The sequence below is a fragment of the Furipterus horrens genome, unplaced genomic scaffold (assembly GCF_987537825.1).
Source record: "Furipterus horrens unplaced genomic scaffold, mFurHor1.1.pri manual_scaffold_17, whole genome shotgun sequence".
In the NCBI taxonomy this organism is placed as follows: Eukaryota; Metazoa; Chordata; class Mammalia; order Chiroptera; family Furipteridae; genus Furipterus; species Furipterus horrens.
Window position 1 is genome coordinate 54,348,091 of NW_028327187.1, and position 17,168 is coordinate 54,365,258.

General features: G+C 40.6%; 1 protein-coding gene across 2 annotated transcripts in view; it reads left to right on the forward strand.

The window, feature by feature from the left end:
• Positions 1-17,168, forward strand: part of MORC4 (MORC family CW-type zinc finger 4) — a 91,401-nt gene that overhangs the window by 39,330 nt on the left and 34,903 nt on the right. For both annotated transcript variants that reach the window (XM_090263978.1, XM_090263979.1), the window contains exon 10: positions 13,871-13,969. In XM_090263978.1, coding sequence (XP_090120104.1) covers positions 13,871-13,969 — 99 coding nt within the window. The remainder of the gene's footprint in view (positions 1-13,870; positions 13,970-17,168) is intronic.

The following is a 17,168-nucleotide window of genomic DNA, read 5'->3' on the forward strand; positions in this document are numbered from 1 at the left end:
TCTTGCTGCTTTTAGGATTCTCTCTTTGTCTTTGAATGTTGTCATTTTAATTATGATGTGTCTTGAAGTGGGCCTGTTGGCGTTTATCTTCATCGAGACCCTCTGTGCTTCCTGGACTTGCGTGACTCTTTCTCTCCTCATGTTAAGGAAGTTTTCTGTCATTAGTTTTTCAAAGAGGTTTTCTATCCCTTGCTCTTCTTCTTCTCCTTCTGGAATTCCAATGATACGGATATTATTATGTTTCATGTTGTCCTGCAGCTGTCTTAGAGCCTCTTCAGTTTTGTTCAGTCTTTTTTCGTTTTGTTGCACTGTCTGGGAGTTTTTGTCTACATAGTCTTCCAGCTCGCTGATCCAATCATTTGCTTCCTCTAGCCTGCTTTTAATTCCTTCTATTGTGTTCTTCAATTCAGAGAACGTATTCTTCATTTCCTCCTGGCTCTTATTGATAGCTTCTATGTCCTTTTTCATGCTGGTGTAATTCTCAGTAAGTTCCTTGTAGTTTTTCTGGAGTTCCTTGTAGTTTCCCTGGAGTTCTTTGTAGTTTCCGCTGAGCTCATTGAGCTTCTCCATAATCCATGCTTTCAATTCCATATCTGAGAGTTGGCTCCCCTCTATTTCATTTAACACTCTTTCTGGGGATTCTACCTTTCATTTCTATGGGGGGTTGTTTCTCTGTCTCCCCATTTTTGTGACTCCTATTGTTTGTTGGCGCTTCTTAGAATGATCCGCACCTCCTGGATCTGCTCCTGGTGGCATCAGATCCTGTCTAAAGGTCACCGTTTTAAAGTGTACAACTCAGTGGTTTTTAGTGTATTCACAAAATTATGTAACCATTATTACTAACTCCAAAACATTTTCATAACCACCAAAAGAAACCCATTGTTCATTAGCAGTCACTCTACTTTTCTCCTCTTCAACCTCTGGCAACCACATACCTACTTCAATTTTTTTTTTTACAGATATTATTTATATATTTGGTTCGGCTCAGTGGATTGAGCATCGGCCTGCGAGCTAAGTGTCGCTGGTTCGATCTTCCAGTCAGGGCACATCAGAGAAGGAAAACTCTGACCCCAAAAAACCTCCGCTGCCTTGCGGCATACCTCTTCAGGGGAAAGGCTAAGGGAGTAAACCCCGACAGAAAATCCGGAGCCGGAGTCCCTAAGGCGGTTTGACGTTGTAGTCAACACCGGCAACTCCTGCGGCGCACCTGAAGCCAAGCTGTATTGACTCCGTCTTTCCCTTGGACCCTTCAGCTGCGAAGAGAGGGGGGGTCTGCTGCATGGGCAACAGCAGACCCTCCATATCACCCTGCCCAGGCTCTGTAGCTTCAGCTTCACTGGAGAGGACACTCCAGCGTCATCGCAAGATGTCGATTCAACACGGGAGGAGACAGATACCGTGTCACTCCCGAGTCGGACTGCACAACCATTCTCGGCGGTGCAGATAGACTCTTAATAAGCTACACCATCGTCTCTCGAGACGGACGGCTGCCGACGATGTTTAGAAAGAAGGGAAGTGAGGGAGGAAGAAGGAGAGAAACATTGATGTGAGAGAGAAACATTGATCAGTTGTCTCTCATATGCGCGCTGACCAGGGACCAAACCTACAACCCAGTCATGTGCCATGACCGAGAATTGAACCAGCAACCCTTTGCTTTGTTGGACAATGCCAAACCAACGGAGCCACACCAGTCAGAGCTTAACTATTCATAAGTGTTCAGTTCATTGGTATTAAGTGCATTCATATTGTTAAGCAACCATCACTGTCCATCTCTAGAACTTTTCATCTTGCAAAGTGAAACTGTATACTCATTAAACAATAATTCCCCAGGCCCCCCAGCTCCTGACAACCACCACTCCACTTTCTGTTTTTGTGATTTTGACTATTCTAAATACCTCACATTAGTTAAATCATACAATATTTGTCTTATGTGACTGGCTTATTTCATTGAGCATAACGTCCTCAAGCGTCATTCATGTTGTAGCATATATCAGAATTTCCATCTCTTTTTAAAACTGAATATTTTATTGTATGTATATACTACATTTTGCTTTTTTCATTCTACCATTAATGGACATTTGGGTTGTTTCCATGTTTTAGCTATCATGATATATAGCCTACAGTAGTTCCCCCTTAACCACAGGAGATAGATTCCAAAACCCCCAATGGATACCTGAAACTGTGAATAGTAATGAACCCTATAAATACTATGTTTTTGCCTGTACATATATACCTATGATAAGGTTTAACTTATAAATTAGGAACAGAAAGAAATTAACAACAATAATAGAACAATTATAACAGTATACTATAATAAAAGTTATGTGGATGTGCTCTCAAAATGTATAATTGTACTCTACATATAGTTTGGATATGCTAGACAAAAGGATGATTCATGTCCTGGGTAAGATGGAGCTGGACAGTACAAGATTTCATCCCACTACTCAAAACAGTGCACAGTTTAAAACTTATCAATTGTTTATTTCTGGAATTTTTCATTTAATACTTTTGGACCACAGTTGATCTCAGTAACTAAAACTGTAGAAAGCAAGACCACAAATAAGGGGTGGGGTACTACTTTATTTTGTCTAATATATATTAATTAATATAGCCATCCTTTCTGTTCTTGGGTTACTATTCACATTAAATATCCTTTTTCGTCCTTTAATTTTCTACCTGTTTGCGTCTTTGAATTTAAAATCAGTCTCTTGTAGACATGGGTGGTGTGTATCAGTTGTTGGGCATCATCTTGTGAACCGAAAGGTCGTGAGTTTTATTACAGGTCAGGGCACATGCCTGAGTTGCAGGTTCAGTCCCCAGTCAGAGTACATGTGAGAGGTGACCAATCCATGTTTCTCTCTAACGTCAATGTTTCTCTCCTTGTCATTCTCCCTCCCTTCCCCTTTCTGTGGAATCAATAAAATAAAATAAAAAACATTTTTTTAAAAGTAATAATGTTAGTCTCCTGTTGACAGTATATATTTGGACCATGTTTTGACTCAACCAATCTCTATATTTTGATTGGAGAATTTAATCTATTTACATTTAAAATAATTACTGATAAGGAGGTACTCCTGTTATTTTACTCTTTGTTTTCTCTATGCTTTAGAGATGTGATGGGATCCTTGTTTCCCACATTACTGTCTTTGTGTTTAGTTGATTTTTTTATAGTGAAACATGTAAATCTTCTCATTTCCTTTGTGCATATTATATAGTTGTTTTCTTCATGGTTACCATGGGGATTACATGAGCCGATGATCAGGAGCAGCATACAGCTGTAAGAGCACAGAGCCCTAATATTTGGAGGACAGTTTTTTTGCTCACCCTGGCTCCTGTAAGCTGCTCTTAGGACACCTGTGTGTCACTGGGCGGAGGTAAAGGATGGAATCTCCTAGTGTGCTAAGAGCTAAAATTTGCCAATTTATCATCTAAGCCTTCCCCTGGAAGTTTCAATCCTTCAGTAGATTCCAGTTCCAAATAGTTACATCATACAGATTCAGGCAGTGCAATGGTTGTCTAGGTAGAGAATAAGATTCTTTGTGCTTTCTACTTCACCATCTTCCCAGATTATTGTCTAATTTACTGTTTTTAAAGTAGATTTAAAGTAGAATATTAAGAGAAAATAGGGAATAGTTCTTTATCTGTGGTTTTTTAAAATTGTTTTTCAATTACAGTTGTCCCATTTTTCCCCCATTGCTCCCCCTCAACCAGCTACCCCTTCTCCCACATTCGCTCCCCACCCCGTTGTCCATGTCCATGTGTCATTTATACATATTCTTTGATTTGACCCTTCCCCTACTTATCCCTCTTCTCTCTCTCCCTGCTCCCCCCTGATAACTGTTATTCTGTGCCTTGTTCAATTTTGTTCACTTGTTTGTTGTTCATTAGTCTCCTGTATCAGGTGATATCATATGGTATTTTTCTTTCATTGCCTGGCATATTTCACTAAGCATAATTCTCTCTAGTTCCATCCATGTTGTTGCAAGTGGCAGGAGTTCTTTCCTTCTGCTGCATAGTATTCCATTGTGTAAATAGACCACAGGTTTTTGATCCACTCATCTACAGATGTGCACCTAGGCTGTTTCCAGCACTTGGCTATTGTAAACAGCACTGCTATGAACATAGGAGTGCATGAATTCTTTTCAATTGGGGTTTCAGGATTCTTCAGACATAATCCTAGCAGTGGAATCGATGCTTCAAAAGGCAGTTCCATTTTTAGTTTTTTTTTTAAATATGTTTAATTGATTATATTGTTACAGCTGTCCCAATTTCCCTTCCCTCTGCTCCCTTCCACCCAGTGTCCCCCCTCCCTCCAGTTGTCCCCCCTTTTAGTCCATGTTCATTAGTTGTGCATAAAATTCTTCTCAACCTCTTCCTGTCTATTCCATTCCCTCCTACTATGCTTCTTAATTCCTGTATTATCTCCCTCCCTCTCCCCCTTACACCCCTGCTGACCTCCCCCCAGTATGTTCCCTGTACCTGTAGTTCTTTTTCCACTCTCATTGCGTATTTAGTTTGCCTTTGTTTCGATTTCCTAGCTTCTGTTATTGGTTCTCATGATGCAGTTTTCATTTTAATGTTCATAGTTTTGATCCTCCTTTTTCTAAACCAGTGCCTTTTAACATCTCATATAACAGTGGTTTGGATCTAATGAACTCCTTTACTTTTACTTTGCCCTGGAAGCGCTTTCTCTGCCTTTCTATTCCTAATGACAGCTTCGCTGGAAAGAATATTCGTGACTGTAGGTTTTGGATTTTTATTACTTTGAATATTTCTTTCCAGTCCCTTCTTGCCTGCAGGGTCTCCCTTGAGAAGTCAGCTGATAGTCTAATTGGGACCCCTTTGTACATGATTCTTTTCTTCTCTCTGCTGCTTTTAAGATTCTCTCTTTATCTTTAATTTTTGAGAATTTGATTATAATGTGTCTTGGTGTGGTTCTCCCTGGGTCCAGTTTTTCTGGAACTCTCTGTGCTTCCTGGACCTGTAAGTCTATTTCCTTCCCCAAGTTCGGGAAGTTCTGCTTCATTATATTTTCACTTAATTTTTCAATTTCTAGTTCTTCTTCTTCACCCTCTGGCAATCCTATAATCCGTATGTTCGGTCTCTTATAGCTGTCCCAGAGGTTTCTGATCCTCTCCTCACTTTCCTTACTTTCTGTTTCCTCTTTCCGCACTGGTTGACTGTTTGTTCCTTCCCTGTGTTCCGGTTTGTTGATTTGATCTCTGGATTTTATTTCCACACCATTTTCCTCGTATGTGTTTTCGTTCATTTCAGTATGAGTGGCTTTCAATCCTTCCTGGTCTTGTTCGAAATCTTTTGTTAATTCTGTAAGCCACCTAATAACTATAGCTCTGAATTGAGCCTCTGAAAGGTTTCTTATTTGTTCGTCTGTCAGATTCTTCATCTGCTGCCTGGTGAGCTGCATCACTGGGATTGCTATAGTTGTCTGCCTCATTTTGAGAAATTTGTGTTTTGCTTTGTTTCTGGGTAGGCTGTAGGGGACGGCCCCCTGTGTACTCGTCACTACCTGGCAACCAGCGGCGATCCACAACCTTTTTTGCCGCACTATGGTGCTTTGAGTGGGGGCAGGTGTCCAAGATGGATTCCTGCTGTTATTCTCCACAGGGAGACTGGTATCTATCCTCCCGCGCTCTGGGCCTCACCGTCTGAGGCAATGGGGGGACTGCCTTTCCCAGCGTTGGGGTCGCGAGCTGCCTGGGCTCAACTACATCCAGGATCTCTCCCCCTGCCGGTGTCCCCACTGCTACCGCAAACAGCACTGCCCGATTTTGCCACTGCTACCTGTCCGACGAGCACCACTGGTTTATAACTTCGTACGTTGGGCTTCTCTGTAGTTTTATTTCCTGAAATTTCTACTTATCTTTTGTTTAGAGGTAGTTATATTCCTTTCTAGTTGTAGAGGGAGACTGAGCGTGTCAGTCTAAGCCTCCATCTTGGCCAGAAGTCCCATTTTTAATTTTTTTTAGGAAATTCCATACTGTTTTCCATAGTGGCTGTACCATTCTGCATTCCCACCAACAGTGCACTAGGATTCCTGTTTCTCCACATCCTCGCCACTACTTGTTGTTTGTTGATTTGTTGATGATGGTTATTCTGACAGGTGTAAAGTGGTATCTCATTGTGGTTTTAATTTGCATCTCTCTGATGGCTAGTGATGTTGAGCATTCTTTCATATATCTATGGACCCTCTGTGTATCCTCCTTGGAGAAGTGTTTGTTCAGGTCCTTTGCCCATTTTTTAATTGGGCTTTCTGTCTTTTTGGTGTTGAGATGTATAAATTCTTTATATATTTTGGAGATCAGTCCCTTTTCTGAGGTATCATTGGTAAATATGTTTTCCCATATGGTTGGTTTCCTTTTCATTTTGCTGATGTTTTCATTTGCTGAGCAGAAACTTTTTAGTTTGATGTAGTCCCATTTGTTTATTCTTTCCTTTATTTCCTTGACTTAGGATATGTATCAGTGAAGATATTGCTACGTGGGATATCTGAAATTTTCCTGCCTATGTTTTCCTCTAGGATTTTTATGGTGTCACGTCTTACATTTAATCTTTGATCCATCTTGAGTTTATTCTCGTGTGTGGTGTAAGTTGGTGGTATAGTTTCATTTTTTTGCACATCCCTGTCCCGTTCTCCCAGCACCATTTGTTAAGGAGACTCTTCTCACTCCATTTTATGCTCCTCCCCACTTTGTCAAATGTTAGTTGACCATATAGACCTGGATTTATTTCTGGGCTCTCTATTCTGTTCCATTGATCTATATGTCTGTTCTTATGCCAATACCAGACTGTCTTAATCACAGTGGCTTTGTAGTATTGTTTGATGTCTGGTATTGTGATACCTCCTGCTGTGTTCTTCTGTCTCAAGTTTGCTTTGGCTATTCGGGGTCTTTTTTGGTTCCATGTAAATTTTTGAAGTATTTGTTCTAGGTCTGTGAAACATGTCATATGTATTTTAATAGGGATTGCGTTGAATCTGTAAATTGCTTTGGGTAGTATGGGCATTTTAATGACGTTGATTGTTCCCATCCATGAACGTGGTATTTGCTTCCATTTATTTGTATCTTCCTTAATTTTTTTCTTCAATGTTATGTAGTGTTCTGAGTACAGGTCTTTTGTCTCTCTGGTTAAGTTTATTCCTAGGTACTTTATTTTTCTTGTTGCTATAGTAAATGTGATGTTTTTTAGTTACTATCTCTGATATTTTATTGTTGGTGTATAGAAATTCCTTCGATTTCTGTATATTGACTTTGTACCCTGCTATTTTGCCAAATTCACTTATTACGTCGAGTAGTTTTTTAGTGCAGTCTGTAGAGTTTTCTGTGTACACTATCATGTCATCTGCAAATAATGACACTTTGGCTTCTTCTTTTCCAATTTGGATGCCTTTTATTTCTTTTTCTTGTCTGATTGCTGTGCCTAGAACTTCTAAAACTATGTTGAATAGGAGTGGAGAGAGTGGACATCGTGTTCTTGTTCCTGATCTCAGGGGGAATACTTTCAGTTTTTGTCCATTGAGTATGATGTTGGCTTTAGATTTCTCGTATATAGCCTTAATTATTTTTTATTTTTTAGTACGCTTTATTGATTATGCTGTAACAGTTGTCCCAATTTCTTTTTCCTTTGTTCCACTCCATCCAGTGACATCCATCCCTCAAGTGTCCCCGTGCCTCAGTCCATGCCCATTAGTTGTGCATATAGTTCTTCTCAACATCTTCCTATCCACTCCACTCCCTCCTACTATACTTCTTAATTCCTGTACCATCTCCCTCTCTTTCCCCCTTCCCCACTCTCTGCTGACCTTCCCCCATAATGTTCCCCATACGTGTAATTCTTTTCTCACTCTCGTTACCTACTTAGTTTCCCTTTCTTTCGATTCCCTAGCTTCTGTTGTTGGTTGTTGTGATACAGTTTTCATTTTAATGTTCATAGTTTTGATCCTCCTTCGCCTAAACAAGTCCCTTTAACATTTCATATAACAGTGGTTTGGATCTGCTGAACTCCTTCAGTTTTACTTTGTCCTGGAAGCACTTTCTCTGCCCTTCTATTCTGAATGACAGCTTCGCTGGATAGAGTAATCCTGGTTGTGGGTTTTTGCTTTTCATTACTTTGAATATTTCTTTCCAGTCCCTTCTTGCCTGCAGAGTTTCTTTTGGGAAATCAGCTGACAGTCTTATTGGGACCCCTTTGTATGTAATTCTCTTCTTCTCTCTTGCTGCTTTTAAGATTCTTTCTTTATCCTTAATTTTTGACATTTTGATGATAATGTGTCTTGGTGTGGTACTCCCTGGGTCCAGTTGTTTTGGAACTCTCTGTGCTTCCTGGACCTGTAAGTCTATTTCCTTCTCCAAGTCCGGGAGGTTCTGCTTCATTATTTTTTCACATAGTTTTTCCATTTCTAGGTTGTCTTCTTCACCTTCTGGCAACTCTATTATTCTGATGTTGGCCCGCTTATAGCTGTCCGATAAGTTTCTGAGTCTCTCCTCATTTTCCTCACTTCTCGTTTCCTCTTTCTGCACTGGTTGACTGTTCCTTCCCTATGTTTCGATTTGTTGATTTGATCCCTGGTTTTCTTGCCTTCACCACTGGTTTCATATGTGTTTTTGTTCATTTCAGCAGGACTAGCCTTTATTCCTTCCCTCTCTTATTTAAGATCTGTTGTTAGGTCTGTAAGCACTTTTATAAGCAAAGCTCTGAACTGTGCTTCAGAAAGATTTCCTATCTGCTGCTTCATTAGATTAGAAATTTGCTGTCTGGTCAGATGCGTCACTGGGATCTCTTATCATGATCTGTGCCTTCCTGAACAGTTTTGTGTTTACCTTTGCTTCCTGGGCAGGGCTGTCACACCTTCTATGCTATGGGGGGTGGAGCCCTGTGCACTTGTCACAACCAGGCGTTTTCTGCAGGGGTGGGGTTCCAAGATGGATTTCTGCCGTTCAATCTCCACTGAGAGACTGGGAGCCTCCTCCTCTGTCTCCACCCCCACCAGGCTGATAGTCGAAGGCAATGGGGGTCTGCCTTCCCCAACTTTGGAATCGCAAGCTGATGGGTCTGGTCTGCAGCCGGGTGTGCTCCTCAGGTGCTTTTTGCCTCCCCTTAAATATGGGTGTCTGTGCTTACCGCTTTCCTGCCACTGCCACTGCTGCTGCTGCAGAATAGCACAGCTTGACCTCTCGTCCCCGGCTTCGCCCCTCCTACCTGTCCAGATTAGCACCACTTCTTTATAACTTCATATGTTGGACTTCCATTTATTTTCTGGAACTTCTGGTTATTGCAGGTTTTGTGGTAGTTGTAGCGCTTCTTAGTTGTGGAGGGAGATGGAGCGTGTCAGTCTACACCTCCATCTTGGCCAGAAGTCTCCTGTGTTTGTTTGTTTCTGTGTCCCAGGGAGAGCTGTCGCTCCTACTATGTTGTAAAGGGCAGAGCCTTATATATTCGTCAGTAATGGGCGGCTATTTCACCACGTTGTGGCGCTGTATGCGGGGGAGGGGTCTGAGAAGGAACAATGTCACCTGCCTAGCACTTGCCCCTTTTCCAGGCACCTCTGCCACTTCCACACCAGGCTGGTGCCCCTCGAGCTGCTGGCCTGGCCGTCATTCCCAGAGTGGGTGGGCCTTCGGATGTTCTATGACCATGGGGGCCCTTTAAACAAACAAGCGGACTCTGCTGAGAGATCCGCAGTTTCTGCCTCTGTCTCAACGCCCACTGGTTTGCACAGTCAAAAACAATGAGGCTTGATTTCCCCCAGAGCTGGGACAGTGAGCTTCTTTGGTGAAGAGCTGGGACTGCTCCCCAGGTGTCCCTACTGACTTTTAAAAACGTGTAACTGCATTTTTTGCCGCCCCACCGCTGCTGCTGCCACCACCACACTGTGTCCTCTCCTCCTGGGCTCCACACCTCCTACCTGTCTGGATGAGTATTTCTTCTTTATATCCTTGTTTGCTGGACTTCCATGTACTTTGATTTTCTGGAACTTCTGGATGTTTCTAGTTTTGAGGTAGTTGTATTCCTTCTTAATTGTGGAGGGAGATGCTGCATGTCTGTCTATGCCTCCATCTTGGCCGGAAGTCTAGCCTTAATTATTTTGAGGTATGCTCACTTACATTTACATTTAAGGTTATTACCGATAGGTACTTATTCATTGTCATTTTCCCCCTTTGTCCTCGTGTTCCTCCCTGTCTCTCTCTGTTTCTTCATCTTCTTAAAGCAGACCCTTTAGCATCTCTTGCAATCCTGGTTTGGTGGAGATTTATTCTTTTAGCCTTCTTTTGTTTTGGAAACTCCTTATTTCACCTTCCATTTTGAATGAGAGCCTTGCTGGGTAGAGTATTCTTGGTTGTAGGCCTTTGTTTTTAATTGATTGGAATATTTTTTTTGCCATTCCCTTCTGGCTTGTAGTGTTTCTGTTGAGTAATCAGTTGATAGCCTTATCGGAGCCCCCTTTTATGTTATTTGCTGTTTTTCTCTTGCTGCTTTTAGGAATCTCTCTTTGTCTTTGAATGTTGCCCTTTTAATTATGATGTGCCTGGAGTGGGCCTTTTTGGGTTCATCTTCATTGGGATCCACTGTGCTTCCTGGACTTGCATGACTTTTTCTCTCATCAAGTTAGGAAAATTTTCTGTCATTTCTTTTTCAATCAGGTTTTCTATCCCATGCTCCTCTTTTTCACCTTCTTGTATCCCTATGATTCAAATATTTTTTCATTTCCTGTTGTCCAGCAGTTCTCTTACACCCGCTTCATTTTTTTTCAGTCTTTTTTCATTTTGTCGCATTGTTTGAAAATTTTCTTCTACATTGTCCTCTAACTCACTGATACGATCCTCTGCTTCATTTAGTCTGCTTTTGATTGGTTCTACTGTGTTCTTCAGTTCAGAAATTGTATTCTTCATTTATTCCTGGTTCTTATTGTTAGTTTCTATGTCCTTTTTTATGCTGGTGTAGTTCTGCATAAGTTCCTTGTAGTTTCCTTTGAGTTTTTTGTAGTTTCCCTGGAGTTCTTTGTAATTTCCCTGGAGTTTGTTGTAGTTTTCTTTGAGTTTGTCAAGTTCATTGAGCTTCCTTATAACCATTCTTTTGAATTCCATGTCTGATATTTGGCTTATGTCTGTTCTATCTATCTCTCTTTCTGGGGATTCCTCTTTTCCTTTCATTCTGAGGTTGTTTCTGTGTCTCCCCATGTTGAGTGTCTCTTGTTTGTTTTTGTTTCTTAGATTTGTCTGCTTTGATTTCCCACCTTCGTGGTATGAGATTCTGTATAGGAGACCTGGAGGGTTCAGTGGTGCAGTCTCTTTTATTTCCTGAGCCTGATGCTCTTAGGATGCCCTTTATGACATTTGTTTATGCTGTCTGGTTGTATTTCAGTTACTCTTTGGTGGATCCTTCCCTCTGGCTAGTTGATTGAGAGTCACTCTGCCAACCTTGTCTTGAGTTCTTTTGTGGAGATGCTGTTAAAACATAAACACACAACTCAGGCAAGAAACCCACACCCTCCAAAATATCCCCCACCCACAATCACACTATCAGCAGCAAATGAGCCAGTATTAATATAGATGTAAAGAGATTAAGACTATTGTACTATAAGAGAAACAGATGAGTTATTTTAAATGAAAGAAAGATGATTTTTGAGAAGGAAGATGATAGAATAATAATAGTAGCAAGTAGGTTCAAGGCTATGTGAGACAATAAGTAATATTTACATTGTATGTTGAAAAAGGAAGGGAAGGATGCAGAATGAAGTGAGAAAGTGGAAGTGTATGGTATTAGGTTTATATAGCAGTTATATGCCATATGTTTAGTGTGAGAGGAAGGATAAACAAAACCAAGAAACAAACAAAAAATTAAAGAAGAAGAACAGGAGGAAGAGAAAGTAAGAAACAGATCAAAGAAAGAGTTTTTATCTAGTACAACCTTTGGGTACTGTCTTCTTTTTCTGGTTCTGCCCCTGGTCATAATTTCATGGATTTCAAATCTTTTCTGACTAGGTTGCTGTGATGAGATCTAGCTTTATTCTGGGGTTTCTGTTTTCTCACTCGTGGGCCTGCTGCAGCTTTGCTGTTAGCCGCACTTAGTTGCATCCCTCTCCCCTGGTCCTGCAGCACCCTCAGCCCTCCTCAGGCTTGTCTAGCAATGCTATTCTGCTGGTGGGCCAGTGCGCGCATGTCAATAATCTCTGCCCAGCCTCAAGTCCTGTCTCCATGCCTCCAGAAAAGTCTCTGTGTTGCCTCCAAGCTGTGTCACCAGCCTGCGTCCCTGCCTGTATGCCTGCATTTGCTACTTTTCTGCCTGGGGTCCCTACTGAGTCTGCAGTTCTGCTGCAGCTTTCCCGTATGGGCCCCTCTCCCAGGCTCAGTTCTGCTTTTTTGGTTTGTGGAGCCTTGGTGCAAACGCCCTGTGCACAGAGTTGTCAGCTCAGGGTTGCCAGCCAAGGGAGTCCCCACCTAGACTCAGTTCATACAGTTTCTCACAGTCCAGGCTGTTCACTCTCTTCCCACACCTCTGGCTGTTTCAACCAAACCCTCTTGCTGACTCCCTCAGGGACTTTGCTGGTCGGTGCACCTATGGCAGGGGGAAGCTTCCAAGCAGATCATGGCTAATGAGCTGGTCAGCAGCTGCCCCTTTTTTTGTGAGCTGCGGCAGAGGCGCTGGGCTGGGATTCCCAGTGATTCCACTTGGAGAGCGTTGGCCGAGCTTTCTGCCCTCTTTCATGCCACTCCCAGACCCCCTTTCCTGTTCGCACTATCTGAAATCCGCACTCACTCACTACTCTCCCTGTTTGTACTCCATGTGCTTCTGCAATGGGAGCAAGCAGACAACACTGCTACCTACTCTGCCGCCATCTTTTCTCCTTTATCTGTGCTTTGAAGGAAGGATATAAACATAGAGGTATGAACATTAGTTCGTTGGAGGGTAAAATGGGAACTCATATATAATTACTTAAATCTTCTCTGTGTAGTCAGAATCTAATTTAATATGAATAAGGTGAGGGTAAGCAAAAATTCCTCTCATGGAGAGAAAAGGTCTGTAAAAACCTTGGGAAACAATCCAGAAACTCAGGAGATTTTAAATATACTAATCATGTATTATTTCATTTGTGCACAGTTGTACATGAAGTTGTAATCCTGGGTTGTAGGATTAAATAGGAATTAGGCATTAGAAATTAACAGTTTTTAAAGGTAAAATTCCAGTTTTGAATTTATACTTGTTACATTTTTTGACGCTGGGTCTACTGTTGTTAATTTGGGAAGAGAGATAAAGGAAAAATAGTGACAGCCAGAACTGGAGTATAGCTTCCACTAACAGCTGTGTAGTATGTAGTAGAAGGTTGAAGGCATTTTATTGTCCATTGGTGCTATAACTGCTCTGATCAGCATTTGCATGAAGAGAACTGTGTGGACATTTTTAAGTTTGTATTTGATTGACTGATAATAGATAAAGTGCAGTATTAGATCCTCTGACTTCCACCTTGGTCCTGAATCTTTATCTGTAGTCATATGACAACCAAATAACTTATCAGTATTTGACTCTCTCCTATCTCTGAAATTTAGTCCTTTTTAATTTCTATAATGTGAACTCCTCAGTCCCCTATGATTCTAATAGCCTCAAAAATTTGGAGAACACAGCACTTTTTAGGACTTGTGACCATTTTACCTTTTCAATTAAAATGACTATTCAGCATTTTGACTGTCACTTTGACATGTAATTTGAAAGGTAGTGAAGTCCCATCCTACTTGCTGTAAGTGTAGATGTTCAAACCTAAATTGTTGGCTTCTGTTAGATGGGAGTATCTCATATGTTGCAAAGTTGTTCAAGCAATTCTCACCATTGACACGTTTCTTCTTGCTTTTTCTTTCAGGTTGACAATAAATGCCCTTGCCCAGAAGCTCAATGCTTATTGGAAGGAAAAGATTTCCCAAGAGAATTTGGAGACCTCAGCCATAGCCAGGACAATGCCGTGAGTAGTAATTATAGAATATAAAAGCATTAGGCATAATGTCCATAGAGCAAATGGAAGGAACAATAATAAGATGGTGTTTTTCAAATAAGGAAGTTTAATTAAACTGGGAAATCACAAGTACTAATTTTATCATTCTTTAGATCTCTTCATTCTGGTTTAATACTTGTGTGGTTTGGATTATAAATATGAAGAATTTAGTATGTTCAGTTTATCCGATAGGAAGTATGATATAGAAAATGATGGCCATTTAAATTAGGTACTCTTGGGTTGAAAATCTGATTCTGCTTCTTAATAGTTGAGTGAGTTTGGGTAAGTAAGTCACTTCTCCTCTGAGTATAATAAATTAGATGTTATAACATTTTTAGCATTTGGCATATAGTAGGTATTCAGAAATGTTAGAAAACTTTCCTTCTCTTTATTCCTAGTGGACATTGTTGAAATTATACCACGAAATTTGACAGCAGAAGTAGAGAACCCAGCATATCAGAAAAAAGGTAGAATTTATTAAATCTAAGACAGGGAATTACACACAAAACTACCATCAAGATGAACCGCCTCAGTAGGCCAGGAAAGGAACATAATACAGAAGATAGAATGTGCAATACATATACACAGTCAGTTACACCACCATCAAGGCAAAGATTAGAGTATTAAAAGTTCATTTTGAGGTAAGTACCTACCCGTTTTTTTAGTGGAAATTATCAGGAAAAGGTATGATGTAAAATTTTGTTTCAAATGCAGCCTGATTTCTGTATAAATATCGCTATCATATTATAATATCTTGTTCATGTCCAACCTTCATGGTTTTCAAAGACATGAAAATTAATGATATGCTATTTTTTGCCCTTTCAAATAAGCAATGATAAATGCAATAAAACAGATGTTCATATATTGCTGGAATGCATATATGTATGTTGCATAATGTTCCTGGAAGCAGAATTATTATAATGATTATTCTTTATTGACTACTTATCTATGTACCAGACACTGGTCTAAATTCTTTACTTGCATTTACATGTATTGTTTCATCAAACAATCATATGAGATAGACAGATATTATTACTTCTTTACAAATGTAGACAGTGATACATTGAGAGCTCAAGTAACTTGCTCAGGATTAGACAGGTATAAAGCGGTAGAGGTTCAAATATAGGCAGTCGGGCTCCCAAACCCAAGTTCTTAACCATGATGCTCTTCTGGAACAATGCAATGAGGGTAATATGGTATAACCCCTTCAACTATCTATGTATTGTAAGCCCAAGCTAAAAAGTCTTTGCTGTCTGTCTGGATAGAAGTATCTACTATAGTCTGCATATAACCTGAGGCAGGGAGTTTTTGTCTTCAATGTTTGTCCCCGAGAGAGTAATATTGACATGCTTCTGCCAAAGACTCCTCTGTGCATGTGCATGTAAAACTAAAGTAATATGACTTTTCTCTCCACTCCCACTACTGCTGAAACTGCTTTTTGCTGTTCTGGCTTTGAACAAAACAGTGGTTGTATAGAAATATATAGACACCAGAGGTCAGGCCTGAGCTTAGAGCTTAGAGGTTGCAGGGCTGGAACAGCCTGAAGCTGGGAGTTAGGAAGCTGTATATCCAAAAATATGTATGAACTCTCTTTTTATAACCAGTTTTAAACAAGAGGAGGATATTTCATTTGAGTACTAGAGCTATGAGTGTCTTTTCTTTTTCTATCTTTCTGTATGTCCCAGTTTTTTTTTTTCTATAATGAGTTGATACTATTATTTTAACTAGGAAAAAAAACACTATAAGGATGAGAAACATTGAACTAAGACATAACAAATCACATCACTATTGAAATGTCTAGTAGAAGAGCAATATAAATGTAAGCTAAATTATGTTTTTCAAATTGGTCCTAGGTTTCCCTCTGCCCTCTTTCTATGTCTTTTCTCCAGCCTTCCCCTTCCTACTCTTTCAAACCTTAGGTGTTGGATATTTCTATTATACATGGACCACCTTCTTTCACAGAGAAACAAATTAACTCTAGGGTGAAGGTGACTGGATACACTTCCTGGGCAGGGGTGGGGAGGGGAGAGGGAGAAGGTATGTGTATTAAGAGTAGAACTCTAGAAGAATTTATCTTAATAATTTAACCCAATTGTTGGGCTGGAGCCACCATTTGTAGTTATGAAATTTAATGAAATTTATATTAGTTTTTATGATTAACCTTGAGCATATTGACCTAATAACATTTTGATTAAAGTATACACGAAGACTGGTTTTGAAAGGAAAAAGGTATAGGGAGCCTGTAGCAAAATAGAGAGGGAGTAGTTTTGATGCTGATTCTTCAGTGACTCCCACAAATTCATTTTAAACTTGTCACAGGATTGCATAGAACGAAATAAAATGATTCTGTGTGTCTTATTTCTTTTAAATTTTTCTATTAATTTTAGAGTTAAAATTATCCTCTTGCTTGCTAACTTAGAATAAGATTCTAGGATAAATATTACTGACCTCCATAAATAATGGTGGCTCACCATGTTAATATTTGCTGCTACTTTTCATGTCCATATCTGGCATAATTCTGTCATTTTTTTCTGTGAAATTCGAGATATATACATTTTAACTTTCGGCCAAGATGGAGGCTTAGACTGACACACTCTGTCTGCCTCCACAACTAAGAAGGAATACAACTACCTCAAAACCAAAAATAACCAGAAGTTCCAGAAAATAAAACTACATGGAAGTCGAACGTATGAAGTTATAATCCAGTGGTGCTCATCTGGATGGGTAGGAGGGGCGAAACCAGGGCGGAGAGGTTGGGCTGTGCTGTCAGCGGCAGCAGTGGGGATAGCAAAGGGACTGAGAGAAACGCCAGGGGAGCAGTCCTGGTGGCAGTCGAGACCCGTCATCTTGCGATTCTAATGCCGGGGAAGGCAGACCGCCATTGCTTCAGACGGTGAGGCCCAGAGGGTGTGGGGATGGAGGAAGAGGCTCCCAGTCTCTCAGTGGAGAATAGCAGCAGGAATCCATCTTGGACCCCCGCCCCCACACAAAATGCCACAGTGTGGTGAAAAAGGTCGCCGGGTTGTGACGAGTGCTCAGTGCACTGCACCCGATAGCATAGGAGGTGTGACAGCCCCACCCAAGAAGGAAAGAGAAATGAAAACGGTCAGAATGACAGGAATAATGATTGAAATACCAGTCATGAAGCTAACCAAACAGCAAATAAAGG